Source organism: Acanthochromis polyacanthus, chromosome 3, assembly GCF_021347895.1.
Source record: "Acanthochromis polyacanthus isolate Apoly-LR-REF ecotype Palm Island chromosome 3, KAUST_Apoly_ChrSc, whole genome shotgun sequence".
NCBI classification, from domain to species: domain Eukaryota; kingdom Metazoa; phylum Chordata; class Actinopteri; family Pomacentridae; genus Acanthochromis; species Acanthochromis polyacanthus.
In genome coordinates, this window is record NC_067115.1 from 14,749,640 (window position 1) to 14,769,372 (window position 19,733).

Consider the following 19,733-nt stretch of genomic DNA (forward strand, 5'->3'; position numbering starts at 1 on the left):
GAAGAGCTTCAAATCTATGCTGTGAATGGTGATATTGTCCCGTTTGATGGTTGGGTCTCTCTTATAGTCAACCTGCAGGGAAACGAGGATCCTAGCCTGTCACTCACTGTGCCCTTTCTTGTCAGCAGTCTTGTTTTGGAGAGGCCACTGCTTGGATTCAATGTGCTGGAAGAGATGATCAAAGAACAACCAGAAAAACTGATTCCAACCCTCACAAACCTGATCTGTAATGCCATGTCGATCCCAGAGGAAAAGGCGGGAGTCCTGGTACACTTCATCCAGACAGACAGGCCCTCTGTGCTGTGCAGCCGCCTACGAACAGGTAAACAAGACACTGTCATCCCAGCAGGTCAGGTGGCCTGGATCAAATGTCATGTCTCACCTAACATGAACTCATCTGAGGCAGCCTTCATGTTCGAGCCTGATGACAATAATGTGCAGCTGGTGGAATTAGATATTGGTGAAGGTCTGTTGGAGATACAAAATCCAAGAAATCCCTATGTAGCTGTACCGGTGGGGAGTAATACAAAACATGAAATTCTCTTACCAAGGAAAACAGCTCTTGGCAGCATCCACAGTGTTGAGAAAGTGATCACCATAGACTCGCCAGAAACATCCAAGTCGTCAGTGACAGTTAACAGCGCAGTAGTATCACCTGCTGATGTTAGTCCGTCGCCGTGGCAACCTCCTGTGGACCTTAGCCACCTTGATGAGGAACAAAGAGCAAAAGTTAACAAAATGTGTGAAGAATCAGGAGCTTTTGCATGTGATGGTAACGATATTGGATGCATTCCAAGCTTGCAGATGTCAATCACCCTGAAGGATGAAGTCCCTGTTCAGAGAGCGTACTCATCAATCCCAAAGCCACTCTTTAGAGAGGTAAAGGAATACATACAGGAACTGCTGATGAAAGGTTGGATAGTCAAGTCCCAGTCGTCATATGCAGCTCCAGTCGTCTGTGTGAGGAAAAAAGATGGCAGTCTGCGTCTGTGCATCGATTATCGCCTCTTGAATAAAAAGACTGTACCTGATCGGCATCCGCTGCCTAGGATCCAAGACTTGACAGACACCTTGGGAGGATACGCATGGTTTAGTATCCTAGACCAAGGGAAAGCATACCATCAAGGCTTTGTTGCTGAAAGATGCCGCCATCTCACTGCCTTCATTACTCCCTGGGGCCTCTATGAATGGGTTCGTATCCCTTTTGGTCTGTCAAACGCACCTGCCACATTTCAGAGGAGCATGGAGGAGATGCTTGGCCCTCTCAGAGATGAATGCTGCATTCCATACCTAGACGACGTGCTCTGTTATGCAAAGACATTCGATGAACATGTTGAGGCTCTGCGCAAAGTTCTCCAGGCTCTCCAGCGTCATGGAGTCAAACTGAGACCGGAGAAGTGTGAGCTCTTCAGGAAAGAAGTCAGGTACGTAGGTCGCCTCGTGTCCGCTGAAGGGGTCAGGATAGACCCACAAGACCTTCAAGCTGTACAAACCCTGACGAGTAAGAAACCACACACTGTTGGTGATGTGAGAAAACTGACTGGGTTCCTGGGCTACTACCGCTCATACATCCAGGATTTCTCTCGGATAGCAAAACCAATTTATGAGTTGCTTCAGACTAAGCCAGGGAAAGTGCAAGCTTCAACACATGGGGGAAACAGCAAACGCCCACAACTGTCCTCCCGAGAACCGGTTGATTGGACCACTGAACATCAGAAAGCTCTCGAACATCTAATTACTCTCTTGACAAACCCACCTGTCCTGGCGTATCCTGATTTCAATCTGCCTTTCACACTACACACCGACGCATCAGACCAGGGTCTAGGGGCAGTCCTCTACCAGCGGCAGAATGGCAGATTGAGGGTCATCGGATATGGTTCGAGAACACTGACCCCAGCCGAGCGTAATTACCACTTACACAGTGGAAAACTGGAGTTTCTCGCTTTAAAATGGGCTGTGTGTGAGAAGTTCCGTGACTACCTATACTATGCTCCACATTTCACCATTTACACGGATAACAATCCATTGACGTATGTCATGAGTACAGCAAAGCTCAACGCTGTTGGTCATCGGTGGGTTGGGGAACTCTCGGATTTCCGGTTTGACATTAAATACAGGCCTGGAAAGTCAAATGCTGATGCCGACACATTATCCCGTCGGCCTTTGGACATGGACAGCTATGAAATGGCCTGTATAGAAGAGTTCTCAGATGAGGCAGTGCGTGCTACGTGGGAAGGAAGTCAGGCCGCAGAGCATAAGGATGTAGCCTGGGTCGCTGCCCTCAACCTCTCCACCCCAGACTCTCATCAACAGCCATCTTCATACTTACCAGCTATCAGCCACAATGATCTTGTGATGGCTCAAAGAGAGGACCAATCAATCGGAAAAATCATTGAGTTGAAGGTGTCAAACACAAAGATAACTGATGAAGCGCGGAACTCAATGAGTGGAGCCACAAGGAAGCTACTGCATGAGTGGAGCAAGTTGCACCTTGAAAATAACCTCCTGTACAGGCAGACACATGACCGAAAACAGCTTGTCCTCCCCCTTAAATATAGGACACTTGCCCTGAAACACCTGCACAATGAAATGGGCCATGTGGGCACAGAAAGGGTGCTCCACCTTGCAAGGCAGAGATTCTACTGGCCGTCCATGGCAAAAGAAATTGACGAATACGTCACCCAAAAATGTCCATGCATCAAGTCTAAGAAGCCTGCCACACATATTCGTGCTCCCATGGGCAGCATCACATCCAGCTTCCCCCTAGAGCTAGTGTGTATTGATCATTTGCATTTAGAGACCAGTCTGGGAGGATATGAATATATCCTTGTCATAGTTGACCACTTCACTAGATTTGCTCAGGCATATCCGACAAAGAACAAGAGCGGAAAAACAGCTGCTGAGCGCATTTTTAGTGACTTCATACCCAGATTTGGATATCCATCTAAGTTACATCACGACCAAGGTCGCGAATTTGAGAACAAACTGTTTGAGACATTGCAAAGCCTGTCTGGAGTGAGACATTCAAGGACGTCACCTTATCACCCACAGGGTAACCCAGCTGAGCGTCTGAACCGCACCATACTCCAGATGTTGAGAACGTTGACGGAAAGTGAAAAGCTGCGGTGGAAGGAGTACCTCCCGCATGTTATACATGCGTACAACTGTACCCGTCATGAATCTACCGGCTACTCACCTTTTTTCCTGCTTTATGGTCGTCATCCACGTCTCCCAGTCGATTTGTTGTTTGGCCTTAGTGGAGAAAAAGAATCATTCTCCCCCAAAGGTTATGCAGAAAAATGGGCTAAAAGAATGACTGAGGCTTACCAGATTGCCAGTGAGAACAGTAAAAAGTCTAGTGCAAGAGGGAAAGTGGCATATGACAGGAAAGTCAAAGGTGTTGGACTGCAACCAGGAGACAGGGTTCTCGTTAGGAACCTCAGTGAGCGTGGAGGACCCGGCAAGTTAAGATCATACTGGGAGAAGGACATTTACATTGTTGAGAGTCAACTGGCCGACAATCCAGTGTACATTGTTCACCCTGAGTCTGGAAACAAGCAGAAAACCCGAACACTGCACCGCAACCTCTTGTTACAAGTAAATGACTTACCAGTGGAAGTTGTTCCAGCCGCAGCCAGGCCAACCCCTGAAAGAAAAACACATCCTGAACAACACAAAGTGAAAGTGAAAAAGACACTAAAACACACAGGAATAACAACCAATAGTGATGACTCAGAAAGTGACTCGGATGATGAATGTCACCCAGGATACTGGTTAAGGGCACTTGTAGAAAGAATGGAACAGAGACCTTATACTGAATGTCAACAGCTTGCTATGCTTCCAGGACATCCTCGAGCATCAGTGAGAGAAACACCTGTACCACCATCTACTAGGAGAGAAAGTCTCCATGTGACCGATCGCTTACCGAATCATGACTCTGAACCTGAACACTTAACAGCTCCAGCTCAGACGCTGGCGAGAGAAGAAGTCGAGAACAATCAATACAGGAATGAGGACCCTCCTGGCTGTGACAGTCCTGAGGAAGAAACTCAAAATGATGAGAGTGAACCAGAGGCCAGACTCCAAACACCACTCGCAGCATATACTCACCCTGAGGTCAGAAGATCAGCCCGTGAGAGGAAGCCACGACAAATCCTCACCTATGAGTCGCTGGGTGAACCATCATTGCAAACACAGGCCACTGTTAATTCAGTAACCGGACATACTGCACCATATTCACTGGCTAGAGTTGTGCCCTATAACACTTCACCTGCATACACCTTTGCACCATATATGCAACCTATCTGTACGCCATGCTCACACCCCATCTTTTACACACAAACACCATACATTCCATACACTCACCACACACCAGCTATATACATTCCATCAACAACGCATGTCTGTTAAGTAGAGATTTAAAGGCAAGAGGAAAATGGCTAAGGGTTAAACACTTGAGATAAGGAGTGTGTGAGATGTGTGGAGCCATTCTCATTTTTGTGGGGGAGTGTGTGGTGCACACCAAAATTGGGTGACCACTTATGTGTGTACTTCATTTAACCTGCGAAATATGTTGTTTCAATCAATCATTTATTTACTGTTTCCTAAGACCTTATATTTGCCCTCGTAATTTTGGATGTTATTTATGTCGATTCATTTTCCATATGTAGTGTGGAAAGAAATAATAACTATAAGCAGCATACAGGTGGAACTTTTGGTATGGGAGCAGTTGCACCCCGGGTTGGCTAAGGGGGGGAGCATCCGCCCACACCTCAGACACCAACTGGATGAGAAGCTGAATGCTCCGTGTCTTCATTGCTGCTTAACTTTTCTGTTTTATACAGGTTAGTAATTGGTTAAAATGACCACTGTAAACGCTGTAAAGCCACCTTAACCTGGGGAGATGTCTCAAAAGTATTGCAATACTATTTTAGCCTCCCAATTAATATTGGAAAAATCGCGAGTTTGTGTGTGTGTGTAACGCGGCCATTTCAGGTGTCACTGAACGGGCAGGAACTATGCCGCGGGAAGTCGAGTTGCTATTACCTGAGCATTGTCTCGTAGGCAGGTCTTTGGGGTTAAGTAGTTTTTATTTTGCAGTGTTTTATATTTGCTTATGGATAATTTGCACATTGTTATTAAGGTTTTAGGATTGAATTTAACTGAGATTGTACTGTATGGCTGTTGAATGTAAAAGGTTACTATGATATATATGAATATGGTTGATATAAATGTTTTATGTTGAATTTTGAAAATAAGACACCAACTGGATGAGAAGCTGAATGCTCCGTGTCTTCATTGCTGCTTAACTTTTCTGTTTTATACAGAGATTCATCTTCTGTTGCTGGAGCCCCCTCCAAAGCCGGGGACCTGTAACACAGACAGCAAAATATGGGTGAATCAATGTTGAATCGATGTTGAGACCAAAAGTAGAAATTACACAGAAAGCGCAAGGTTGATAAAATGTTGAGTCAACGTTTGCTTACATAGATTACATGTTTGCAAACACAGATTCAACATTAATTAAACATTGACCTGTCAAAAACCTTAATTAAACCAAAATACAATGTAGATTCAATGGCATCTTTTAAACACAAACTTCAATGTTGACAAAATGTTGTTGAATCAACGTTGATCCAACCATCAATCTTCAACCGTTACCAAAATTTAACCTTCTTAACCCTAATTCAACATTGATTTAACATCTTTTGCCATCTGGGTAAAGTGTGATTTATGGTTGAAAAGCAAACGTTGACTCAACATTTTATCAACCTTGTGCTTTCTGTATAGTTTCTACTTTAGGTCTCAACATAGATTCAACATTGATTCACCCATAGTTTGCAATCTGGGATGATTCAGCAGCCACACAGTAATTTCATAGTGTTACCCAGTATCTTCAATCTATGAGAAAAGCAACACTCCCATTGACCTATCATCCTTCTTTTCACAGGTGGGTTCTAGTTCTACTCAAGTGCCCTCTGTCACAGAATGAACCTTGAGAGAAGGACTCGCATCGAATTCTTCGCTAACTTGATTAAAACGTCAGTAGAAACTCTTGCCAAATTGAAGAATGTGTGCGGGGAGCAATCAATGTCCCGTAGATGTGAATATGAAAGACACAAGAGGTTCAGAATGAGGCAGGATGATGTGGAGGATGGCCTAAATCCGGGACGTTTCTCAACAACAGAAACTGCTGCCAACATCCAAAAGGTCAAGAAACAGGTGTGGAGTGATCGCAGACTAACGATCAGAATGATGATGGTGCAATTGGGATTGAAGTAGTGAACATCTTTTTGGATGATTTGGGCATGCGGAAGATTGATCTGTCTCTTCCATTATGACTCCAACACTAAGTGGCAGAACCTCCAGTGGAACACGCCAGTGTCAGCCAGACCAAAGAAAGCCTGTATGCCCATATCATCCAATAAGACTGTCCTTACCAACTCCTTATTCTTGTTGTTGAGTGATGTTTTGGTTTTGAGTCATCCTCTATATCATATTGCTACGTTCTGAGTACCGTGTTCCTCATATTCAAGTGTACAAGACATTGTCTACTCCCCATACACAGTTTTCAACATGGCAGGAGTTTCTGTTGGAGAGTCATTAGCTCAAGGTTCATCACAAACAAAGGTCAATGAAAGTGCTGTTTGTCTCATACAGAACTGAGATGTTATGTAACACTATCATGTACTTTGTTACTGTGAGTCTGCTGAAATGTGTGATAAGCAACTGATGTTTGATTTATTCATTTGTTTGTTATGTCAGAGCTGGTATTTCATGTATTAACTGTGTCTCTCTTGTATGAAGATTTGTCTGTCATCCGCTCTTGTTTGTATTAAGGAGGTCAGCTTGATCCTGAGACCTTGGAGTGCACCACATGCCTTGTCTAGTAACCTGAAAGTCCACACAAATAATTCTGTGGAAGCCTTGTTGTTTCATGCTAGTTTGAAAAAAATCAAATAAAATACTGAACCCCACCTTTGGACAAGAATTCATCTGTCCCGGAACAGGTGTCTCCAGGGTGGTGTGTCTTAAAATAGTCTTTGTAAAGCAGTGTGTGCACTGTTGCATGCAGGTAATTACTGGCAAAAAGTGCTGTAAATGTTGTAACAAATGCACTATTCTTGTAATGGAACAAGGCACTTAGTCAATCATTCATCTTGCAAACTTACTGAAATTTACTGTAAGAGTTCAGTGACTCCAGGAGACAAATGATAAGAAATGACATGTCAATGTAAGAAAAACTCAATAAATCAGATAAAAAAGTGAAAGGTCAGAGTTTGCTCCATGCAGTAATATTCCAGGTCTCCAGCTTTCAAACAAAGACAGATAAATACATCATTTAGAAACACAAGACTGGATTTAACATGATACAGTTCTAATTAGTCACAGAGGATGTCCAGTGACTGTTTCATTCATTCATGATGACCGATGTGATGCAACTGATACGACCTGACATGAAGGAGGTTAATTAATTGGTTGAAATCAATTTATAAGAGAAAACTATTTTTTATTCTTGGACATTTGTTCAGCAGTAGTTTGGATGTCAACAAGATGTATTTAGCTCAAGTCATGCTGTTTTTAAAAACTGTGAGATGAGATGAAAAATATTGAAATAGTTCAAATGTCCTTTTCCTTCAGCACATATGTACTCTCAGATGGTTGTAAATGGATACTCATTGGTCATTTAATAAATGCTGAAAGGTGTATTGTGTTTCAACACTGCCCTGTGATTGATGGCCCCATAAAATACACTGACCAAAGCCTCAGATCAAGGACCAGTTCTGTTTCAGTTTTATGCCGTTGTTCAATTGTCATTAATAAGTAACTCCTTTAATGTTTTAATCAGTAAGTTCTGTGACGCATTTTAGATTTCATCAATGATCACCCTATCCCTTTGTCCCAGAAACATGCCTATAAATTAACACACCTTCAATCATCGTGAGTTGTTTCCATTTCATTTATTGCTGGATTCACACACACTCTCTTCAGGGTAAGTCATGAAGGTTGTGCTGCATAAAACAGTGTCATTTTAAAATGTATATTGTTTTAATTCATCTTCTTTGTCTTTTCCAGGAAGTTTGTGTGGTGGATGCAGTCCATGATGAGAGTTCCTGGGAGGTTGTTTCTGCTCGTACTTTTGCAGATATTTACAGGAAGCAGTTCAGGTAAACCATCTGGCATTTTGTCATATTTGTTTGGACTTGTATTCACCGTGTAATTGTACTATAACGTAAAATACACAGTTTTCTTCTTTTTGTCACAAATGGAGGGGCTCTAAATCAGAGACTAAATAAATATTCACTCTACACACATTAAAATGGCGCCAAGATTACTATTATATCGTCTCAAATAAGAATTTGTTCACTTTAAATCTTCCAAGTGATTTCTTCACATTTCTGTATGTAAATGAAAAACAACCAAATTACATTTGATTTGATAAATAATTTAACTGTATATATCTCAAATACCAACTTCTTCAAATCCATTCTTTAAATGATGAAATAACAATTCAAATATATTGATGACGGGCTGCACAGTGATGTAGTGGTTAGCACTTTCGCCTTGCAGCAAGAAGATCCCTGGTTTGAATCCCGGGGTGGGCCTGGGATCTTTCTGCATGGAGTTTGCATGTTCTCCCTGTCCATGCGTGGGTTTTCTCCGGGTACTCCGGCTTCCTCCCACAGTCGAAAAATGTGCTGAGGTTAATTGATTACTCTAAATTGCCCGTAGGTGTGAATGTGAGTGTGACTGTTTGTCTGTATATGTAGCCCTGTGACAGACTGGCGACCTGTCCAGGGTGTCCCCTGCCTTCGCCCGAGTCAGCTGGGATAGGCTCCAGCACCCCCCACGACCCTAATGAGGATAAAGCGGTGTATAGAGAATGGATGGATGGATAAATTGATGACTGTTGTTCACACAGTTGGGAAAAAAAGTCCTCATACACTTGTAAAAACCATGTTTATCATGAAAGCCATTGCCCAATGACTCGTCGAACGGTTCCGTTGAGAGGAGTGGTCAAAAATATAAAGATTTTGTCATAATTCCAGAAAACCCACAATACATGAACACATGGATTTCAATGATTCCATCACAGCAGATTCAGAGTTGTAGGAGTCTGTCATGTGGGGCAGACACAAAGACCAAACTGAGACTGGTGGAGTGTTTAAACAGATCGAACAGAAACTAACTTAAACCAGCTCATGATGGGGAAACTAAACTGGGGGGGAAATGAACCAAACCTCTTTTAAAAAACAGACAAAACTACAAAAACATTGAAAACTTCTTGACTAACAATAAAGGAGAAATCTAAAAAAAACCTCTGATGAATTAACTAAAGTAAGCTAACAAAATGGGATACGCAGCTGGGAAAGCAAACTGAGAGAGAGGATGAGCAAGACTGACCGAGAGTGGGGAGAGAGAGAGAAAAAGAGACGGAGGAAAGAAGGAACCATTTAGGGTCTAAAGCGAAGATCCTGACAGAGTTATAGGAAACTGTAAACTGCTATGGTTTTTATAAGTGTGTGTAAACTTTTGTTCACAACTGTACATACATATTCTACAGGCATCAATCTGTATCCTAAATCATAAAAGTTTAATACCACCTGTATGTAATAACTACAATTCTGCACCAGCACCTGTCAAACCATTCCTGTACTTTTCATAGGGACGCGTGTCACCAGCTGTGCTTCATGTCATGATGAAGCCACCTGCTTGGAGTCCAGAGAAAGAGGCGACACTTTCTCCCACCAGGCCCTGTCTTGTGTCTGTAAAGAAGGCTTCGTAGGCGATGGCCTTACCTGCTATGATGCTAAAGTGTGCAGTGACTCCTCTTGCTGTGGCCAAGGTTACCGCTGGTCACCAGACAGGGGCTGTGTGGAAGAGCCATCTGTAAAGGCCAGCTGTGGAGGTGGAGTTTGTCCTTCAGACACAGACTGCATCAGTGTTAGTGGGACTGAGCGATGTGCTGATCCCTGTGAGCACTACTCTATAATAAATGATGAGTGGCGTTCAGTAAATAACACATCGCAAGAGCTTTTATACTGTGATCATTATGTTAACTGGCAAGGCTGGTATCGCATGTTTCTGGGTGAAAGCAATGCTCGCATTCCAGACTGGTGTGTCAGCGAAGGATCATGTGGCACCCATGCTTCTATGTGGATAAAAGAACCTCATCCTACAGAATATGGAAGAATTTTCAATCGCACAGTGTGTAATTCCTGGCTCAATGACTGCTGCTGGTATGACTCCCACACCATAAACGTCAAACTCTGCAACGGAAACTACTACGTCTACAAACTTCAGCCACTACCAGAATGCAAATTTGCATACTGCGCGGGTAATATTTCATCTTAAAGATCTTTACGCTATGAGAGCAAATTAAATTTTCTTACTTAATGCATACATGTCAGTGGAGCTACTGTTGTCTTTTTCCTCTCCAATTTAACCGCATATGAGCAAAATATTTTCATTGCTTCAGCATCAGTGCCATTCTGCTTGTTTTTTGTTTTTTGTTTTTGTAAACACAGAGACATATGGAGCAAACCATGGAGTTCCTTCAACCACTGATCCAACACCACAGAATTCCACCACCACTCCCACAACAGCAACTCCACATAACAACACAGTGGTTGAAGGGGAGATCCGCCTGGCCAATGGATCAAACAGCTCCTGCTCCGGCAGAGTGGAGATCTTCCTTAATGGACAGTGGGGGACGGTGTGTGGTGATTCCTGGGACCTGAATGATGCTCAGGTGGTCTGCAGACAGCTGGGCTGTGGCAGGGTTCTCTCAGCGCCAATAGAGGCACAATTTGGACAAGGTACAGGGAACATCTGGATGGATGATGTCAGGTGCACAGGCAGCGAATCAAAGCTCTCTGAATGTCCGCACAACGGAGTAGGAGTAGAAAACTGTGGTCACCATGAAGACGCTGGTGTCGTGTGTGAAGGTAAAGACGAGTTTATTCAGTTACAGACAGTGTTACAGTCTGTCTATGATATAACATTTAAGTGAAGGATTTCTGTCACTGACAGAAATTTCAGAAGTATGACATTTGTAAATTGGATTACAGTTTGTTTTTAATTGTTTGTGTAGTTTTTCAAAAGTATCATCATTCCTAAAAGGCCAGTTTCATCTGTGTCTCCTGTCAATAACACAGTTGAAACTACACTTCAGAAATGTGAAAATAAAGACAAATATCTGTAAAATAAGTTGCTGGGTTTTGTTTCTGATTTAAATACAGCAAAACAGTGTGACTTTTTTGATCACACAAAAGTCAACAATTTTACAAACAACAATTTGTTCTTTAAGTTACCATTAGTAAAAATGCAAATTTTCAATGTGAAAATTATACAGTTTTAATGTGTTTTTTTGGTGATTTCATTAGATATTGTTTTATTTTTACAAAAGAAGAAAAATTTGTTAAATGTTTTCAGATCTTTATTCTGCACATTTTTCCTTCAGATAATTCCAGACATCTATAAAAATTATGCTATGTAATAATAATAATAATAATAATAATAATAATGAGTTAAACCCAGTCAAAAATAGTATCACTTTACTGTCAGTCAAATGCTGTAAAGGAACAAATGGCTATTTGGAAAAATGCTGATGTCTTTGATGTGGGCATTATTAACCTGTTTTTTTGTTTGTTTTGTTTTGAAAGAAAGAAAGTTCACTTTTACAGAGTATGTTCTTTTTTCTGTTAGCTTTTTCACCAGTGAGGCTGGTCAACTCTGATAACCGCTGCTCTGGCAGAGTGGAGATCTTCCATAATGGACAGTGGGGGACGGTGTGTAATGATTACTGGGACCTGAATGATGCTCAGGTGGTCTGCAGACAGCTGGACTGTGGTGAAGCTCGTGCAGCTCCGATGTTTAACTATTTCGGACAGGGCAGTGGACCCATCTGGTTGGACGATGTTCAATGTTCTGGAAATGAATTATCGATCGCAAACTGCACTCACAGAGGATTTGGGGTCCACGACTGTGGTCACAATGAAGATGCCAGCGCTATCTGTAACGGTACATATTTGTACATATTTCAAGTTCATTCCAATCACTACTGCTGACATTTAACTGGAAAATGACCTCTTCCATGTCTTTCAGGTTTTATTATTTACCAGCTGATGTTGCTGCAAGTCAAATGTACAGAGAGTAAATTATTAGTTTGTGTTAAGAACGTAAATTGAGTTTTGTGCCCACTGACAAAGTAATCATGTTGAGCTGTGAGAATGGCAATGCAGACTGTGGTTGTCCTTTGAATTCACAGTTCCTCTCACATTCAACAGATCATTTAGCCTTGCCGCGCTAAACAACCCACGGCAACAAATTTAATTCTCTGCCAGGGTGGGTCTAGTTACCCTTGGTAAGTCTCGAGGTTGGATGCTCCTAAAACCTGCCGACGAATCACCATGAAGTGTAAAGTCAGAAAGCGGGCGTAACTTAGTGACGACAGAGGCGCGACGATTCTGACAGAAACAACCGGAAACAACTAGCCGAGCAGCGTTAGACAACCCACGGCAACGAATTTAATTCTCTGCCAGGGTCGACAACAAAAACGACAACAGTCGTTGAGCTCCATTAGCACCGACTCTGAATAATCTTTCTGTTAACATGTCTGTAATATACTTGAGCGTCACCCATTGACTGTATAAATAAGGCTTCACCGAACTCCGGCATCCTCTGATTTCCGGCGCTCTAGGAACTACGTCAGCCTATTCGTTTCACTGATTGGTTGTATACCTACCCAATTGTTGCAGAGTGATTTGAAAGACAACCTTTTAGCCCACCTCCCTCCCTGTCAAGAGTTCCGAGACCCTTGCGTCTTCACACCTGGGTCTAGTGCGGCTAGGCTATTGATTAATTCCTGGGTCAATGACTGCTGCTGGTATGACTCCCACACCACAAACGTCAAACTCTGCAACGGAAACTACTACGTCTACAAACTTCAGCCACTACCAGAATGCAAATTTGTATATCGCATGGGTAATGTTCCATCTCAAAGATCTTTACGCTATAAGAGCAAATTAAATTTTCTTACTTAATGCATACATGTCAGTGGAGCTACTGTTGTCTTTTTCCTCTCAAATTCAACCGCATATGAGCAAAATATTTTCATTGCTTCAGCATCAGTGCCATTCTGCTTGTTTTTTGTTTTTTGTTTTTGTAAACACAGAGACATATGGAGCAAACCCTGGAGTTCCTTCAACCACTGATCCAACACCACAGAATTCCACCACCACAGCAACACCACATAACAGCACAGTCCACCCAGCATTTCCAACCACACAAATACCACAGTCCACACCAGGTAACAACACAACAGTACCAGGTAACAGCACAGCAGTTGAAGGGGAGATCCGTCTGGCTAATGGAGGAAACAGCTCCTGCTCTGGCAGAGTCGAGATCTTCCTTAATGGAGAGTGGGGGACGGTGTGTGATGATTACTGGAACCTGAATGATGCTCAGGTGGTCTGCAGACAGCTGGGCTGTGGCAGGGTTCTCTCAGCACCAATAGAGGCACACTTTGGACAAGGCACAGGGAACATCTGGATGGATGATGTCAAGTGCACAGGCTACGAATCAAAGCTCTCTGAGTGCCCGCACAGAGGAGTAGGAGTAGAAAACTGTGGTCATGATGAAGACGCTGGTGTCGTCTGTGAAGGTAAAGACGAGTTTATTCAGCTACAGACAGTGTTACAGTCTATCTATGATGATGAACATGTAGGTGAAGGGTTTCATTAACTGACAGAAATTACAGAAATATGAAATTTGTAATTTGGATTAAAGTTTGTTTTTGATTGTTTGTGTAGTTTTTCAAAAGTATCATCATCCCTAAAAGGTCAGTTTCATCTGTCTCCTGAACAGCACAGCACTGTCAAATCATTTTACAAATGACACTTTGTTCTGTTACCATTGGTAAAAATGCAAATTTTCAATTTGAAAATTATGCAATTTTAATGGTTTTTTTTGTGATTTCACAAGATATTATTTTTACTTTAACAAAAGAAGAAAAATCTGTTAAATTTTTGCCAATCTTTATTCTGCACATTTTTACCTTCAGATAATGACAAACATCTATAAAAATTATGCTATTTGAAAATAATAAAAATAATAATCATAATAATGAGTTAAACCCAGTCAAAAATAGTATCACTTTACTGTCAGTCAAATGCTGTAAAAGACCAAATGGCTATTTGGAAAAATTCTGATGTCTTTGATGTGGACATTATTTACCTGTTGTTTTTTGTTTTGTTTTGAAAGAAAGAAAGTTCACTTTTTCAGAATATGTTCTTTGTTTTTCTGTTAGCTCTTTCACCAGTGAGGCTGGTCAACTCTGATAACCGCTGCTCTGGCAGAGTGGAGATCTTCCACAATGGACGGTGGGGGACGGTGTGTGATGATTCCTGGGGCCTGAATGATGCTCAGGTGGTCTGCAGACAGCTGGACTGTGGTGAAGCTCGTGCAGCACCGACATATGCCTATTTCGGACAGGGCAGTGGACCCATCTGGTTGGACGATGTTCAATGTTCTGGAAATGAATCATCGATCACAAACTGCACTCACAGAGGATTTGGGGTCCACGACTGTGGTCATAATGAAGATGCCAGCGCTATCTGTAACGGTACATATTTATACATATTTCAAGTTCATTCCAATCTCTACTACTGACATTTAACTGGAAAATGACCTCTTCCATGTCTTTCAGTATGTTTTATTTTCCAGCTGATGTTGCTGCAAGTCAAATGTACAGAGAGTAAATTATTAGTTTGTGTTAAGAACGTAAATTGAGTTTTGTTCCCACTGACAAAGGAATCATGTTGAGCTATGAGAATGGCAATGCAGACTGTGGTTGTCCTTTGAATTCACAGTTCCTCTCACATTCAACAGATCATTAGAAAACAACTTTAATTGTTTCAGCCTCAGTGTAATTCTGTTTTTTATTGTAAACAGAAAAATGCCGGAGATTATCCAACAACTCCTGATCCATGGCCACAGATCACTACCACCACCTCACCTCAAATATGAAGTTTGTGATTTATATTGCAGTTTGTCATTTGCAGACATTTCCATATTTATTGTTGCTTCCCTCCCTTTTTTTGACAGAAAGTTGTTTATGTAGTTTTTCAAAAATATCGTCCTCCTTGAGGTTCAGTTTCATCTTTGTTTTCCATCAACAGAACTGCATTGTGGAAGAAAATCTGCAGAAAATAAACTTGCAAATCTGGTGAAGAGGCTGTCAGACAAAATACATGAAATGACATGGAACACTGCGACATTCAAAAGCTGTAAAAGCTTTGAAAACATCTGAAAAATGTTTAAATTTTTTTAGCTGATCGATATGCAGCAAAACTGTGGTTTTACGATCACACAAAATCTGTATTTTTTGCAAAACCTCTCATCCTTATAATTTCTGGTTGTAAAAATACACATTATTGATCAGCTCTGGACTGTTCTTTTTACATTCAACATGCAAATTAAGTGTTTGGTTGAGACAAAATGTCATCTTTATTTTAAGAAAAACAGGGAGAATCTGGAAAATAACAGTTGAAAAAAGATTAACCATTTCCCAATTCTTATCATGCAGTTTTGTTTTGTTTTTTGCTTTTTTAATGTTTTTGTAGTTTTTAGGGTTCACTTGTTATTATCTGTAATTTAACAAAGCATGTAAAATCTATAAAATATCAGTAAATTGTTCAGAAAAGTACAGGTAAAACTGGATAAAAGAAAGAAAGAAAGAAAGAAAAGTTCAATTTAATCGAGCATGTTCTTTGTTTTTCTGTTAGCTTTTTCACCAGTGAGGCTGGTCAACTCTGATAACCGCTGCTCTGGCAGAGTGGAGATCTTCCTTAATTGGCAGTGGGGGACGGTGTGTGATAATTTCTGGGGCCTGAATGATGCTCAGGTGGTCTGCAGACAGCTGGACTGTGGTGAAGCTCGTGCAGCGCCATTAAGTGCCAGTTTCGGACAGGGCAGTGGACCCATCTGGTTGGACAATGTTCAATGTTTTGGAAATGAATCATCGATCACAGACTGCACTCATAGAGGATTTGGGGTCCACAACTGTGGTCACAATGAAGATGCCAGCGTTGTATGTGAATGTAAGCTTATCTGTATGTTTTTCAGAGTTTATTGAGCTTTGTCTCACTTGATGAATCTTAACCTCTCTCCTTCATTTATATCTGATGACCTTTTATCTTTTTATTCAGTCCAGTCCCCTTCACATGAGGCTCCTCAGCTTATTTGCAGAAGTGATAAACTTCTGATCGGGCTGCATATAAACAGCGTGACAGCTGCTGGTTTAAATCCATTCTCTGGAAATCTGGCTTCCCGCAACTGTTCCTGGTTCTCACTGCAGGATGATTGGGTTTGGTATGAAGTGGACGCTCAGGCAGGGGCCTGTGGAAATGAACTGAAGGTAAAGACTTTAACTGTTTTCTTTCTTTCTTTCTTTCTTTCTTTCTTTCTCTGTTTCTTTCTTTCTTTCTCTCTCTCTTTCTTTCTCTCTTTCTGTCTGGTTTACTCGCCCCTCAAACATCTCATTTTGATATGGTGAATTGTCAGACATGCTTTTGTTGTAGGCCTCAAACACAAACTGCACACAAAATACAATGCCAACATCCAATGTACTGATGTATTTCTACTAATTTTGCCTGGTTGTCAGTGTCAGTATTGATATATGCACATATTTTCCAGATATTCCAGAGAACATCAGGCCTCTCCTGTAGTTGAATTAACATTTTATTATTATACCTGCTTTTACTATGATGGCCTACTGGTATCTGCAGAAAGAAAGTCAGGAAACTGCTTCAACTTTCACGTAAAATTTTCCATATTTGCTATATTCTAACATGTTCAAACAAAACTGTTAGCTTTTAACTGGACAGGCGTTTACAACCAGCACTCCCAGTAGATCACACACAGAAAAACTGTAACACTCTGGTGCAACATCAGTGGATTTAAATCGGTTCATTATAGATTCTTTGCAGATTTATAATATTTAAATCCAATCTGAAGAATCTGCAATATCAATATTTTCTACTCATGGAATAGTTGATGCAATTAGAGTAACCCATAAAATATTGTTATTTTATCAGAATTTCTACATACAGGAACATCTGTACAATCTGTATCACATGTATATTTCTTGTAAATATTTTATTTTTCCTCGTCATTTAAGTCAATCTTTGAACTGACTGATAATTTAATCCTCTGTCTTGCAGACCAACAGGACACATGCCGTCTACTCCAACGCTTTGTTCATCTACCCAAATAATCAATCCTTCGCCGTTCCTGTGACTGTTCCCTTCTCCTGTGCTTATCCTCTGAACACAGACAGCTCCCTGTATATGACAATCAGGCCATTCCTGCCGTAAGTAGCCCTTTAATAAATACATGTAACAACCATCACCATATTCAGTTGTAAAACTGATGAGTGAGTGTAATTGTTATGTTCTTTCAAATTATACAGATGCCATTACAAGAAGAAAATTAGTAGTACATACAGTGAAAAGAGCTTTTTATGTTTCTGCCTGTGAGTGGAAACCTACGATTTTACAGAATTGTTCCCTCACTGTCAAGCTGCAGATGTTGCAGAATCATATCAGAGTCAGAAACAGTTCCAAGTAGGTTTTCACATTCGAGAACTCTGATTTTGTCTTAGGGGATAACATCAAACACGAACATATGAATTTAAAAAAAAAAATGTTATAAGTCACTACAATGTGAGTGTTATAAGACAGTTAGCAGCAAATGTAATCCAAGGATTATAAGTCATAGAAGGTCATAAAAATACTTCCAGTGTGCAGGAATGTGCAACATAATCACCTGAGAATGTGCAAGGTTACATAGTATGTAATGTAAACAACTTGAAATGTGTGGAAGAAGAACAAGAATCCTCTTCCTGGAGGATCTCCTCACTACCAACGTCCAGAACTCTCTAAAATACTAGAAATAGAAAGCCTTTATGTCATTGTATTGAGGATTGCAATGAGATTAGGAATGCCACTCCTGCTTAGTGCATTAAAGTGGGGAAAAAGATATACATATCAAACATTCAGGACACCATAAAATCATTAGCAGGCATTAGTATTTGTGAATTAAGTGGTGGAGTTCTTAGTGACCTTTTAGTGAGGGTCAAACAGGTAGTAACCAGGATGAGATCAGTCTTTGACAATGTTTTCAGCTCTGGAAAGGTAATGTGTGTTTGCAATATCTTGGAGTGAAGAAAGAGGGCAGACAGTAATGTTTTGGGTTGTGTTGGTGACATTTTTCTAATAAAATGGTTACAACAATAACAGCTGTGGAAAGAAAGACCTGGTTGTCAACATTTTATTATTTCCTTAACAGGGTGGCAGCTGGTATTTCAGGTGACGGTCCAAAAGCCAGAGCCTACATGAATCTGTATCGTGACCCCGGCTTCACCGACCGTTATTCAGGAATCCAGGTCAGCCTCCCGGTGGGATCACCGTTGTACGTGGGTGTCACTGTGGCGTACAGAGACACAAACTTTGGGCTTGTTCTGGAGGACTGCTTCGCCACTCACTCATCAGACCCCGATGATCCCTCACGATACCCCTTCATCCAGAACCAGTACGTTCACCTGACTGAGCTTCAGCTGACAGTGTGTGGGTTTCAGTGACCCTGATGACCTTCTCCTCTGACAGGTGTCCTGCTGCCGGACAAGCGGTGTCCATCATTGAAAGCGGCAGGTCCCTGCAGGCTCGTTTTTCTGCTCTGCTCTTCGCACTCCAGGATGATTACCCAGACATTTTCCTGCACTGCAACCTGAGCCTTTGTGACCGGACACGTTACAGCTGTATCCCAGTGAGTTACACACCTCACTTTATCAGTGATCCATGTTTCATTTTCATTTCTGGTTTATTTAGGCGGGACAGTGCATATTAATGGAAAGTACATACATGATGTAGCGTAAATTGCCGGAATTAGCATGCATGCTACATTTCATCCGTAGTCGCCAACAAAAAACATAAGAAAACACTCAATACAATACAATACAAAGAACAATAAGAGACATTAAACATCTGCAAACACGCATTTACTCCTAAAATAGGGGGGACTATATATAGACATAAACGCCTCATGTGTATGTGCAAACGTGCATAAGTTCCTAAAATACAGATTTTTAAAATACATATACAAGCGACGGCCAGATTGCTAATCCTCACAGGTTTGATTGTCTAAAATCCAGTTTTTGAGTTGACAAGCGTCCCTATGAAAGATTGACACTCCGTAATCTTTGTGGGCAGTTTGTTCCAGGTCAAACCTCCTTGAACTGACAGAACATTCTGGGCAAAGCTAGATCGTCTGAACTGCACCTCACAAGCCCCTCTGGTAGCAGCCCTCGTCCCAATGGCCCTACTGGGCTTGTTTTTAATGAACTCTGCCAGAGGCGGTGCGCATTTTCCATGTAATACTTTATAAATGGCACATGCCTGTTTAAAAATCTTAAAATTATCAAAACAAAAGAGACCATGTTTTTTAAGATGCTGCAGTGATGGTATGAGCGTGGCTTTTTATCGAATACCTTTAATACTCTCTTATATAATTGTTCAATGGGTTTGAGTGTCGTTACACCTGTGAAAGACCAATTTGTGAAGCAGTAGTTCATGTGTGTGAAAATCATACAGTGCAGGTACGTCTTAGCGACACCAGCTGTCAGAAAAGGTCTAATTTGTTTTAAATTTTGTAAATTAAAATTAACAGTGTTA

The 19,733-nt window shown here is 41.3% G+C and overlaps 1 protein-coding gene across 1 annotated transcript in view; it reads left to right on the forward strand.

Annotated features, from left to right (window-relative positions):
- Nucleotides 1–19,733, forward strand: part of LOC110960324 (deleted in malignant brain tumors 1 protein-like) — a 34,433-nt gene that overhangs the window by 14,030 nt on the left and 670 nt on the right. Inside the window, exons 6-7 of the mRNA XM_051945938.1 lie at nt 18,352–18,594; nt 18,669–18,828. Of these exons, the coding sequence (XP_051801898.1) occupies nt 18,352–18,594; nt 18,669–18,828 (403 nt within the window). The remainder of the gene's footprint in view (nt 1–18,351; nt 18,595–18,668; nt 18,829–19,733) is intronic.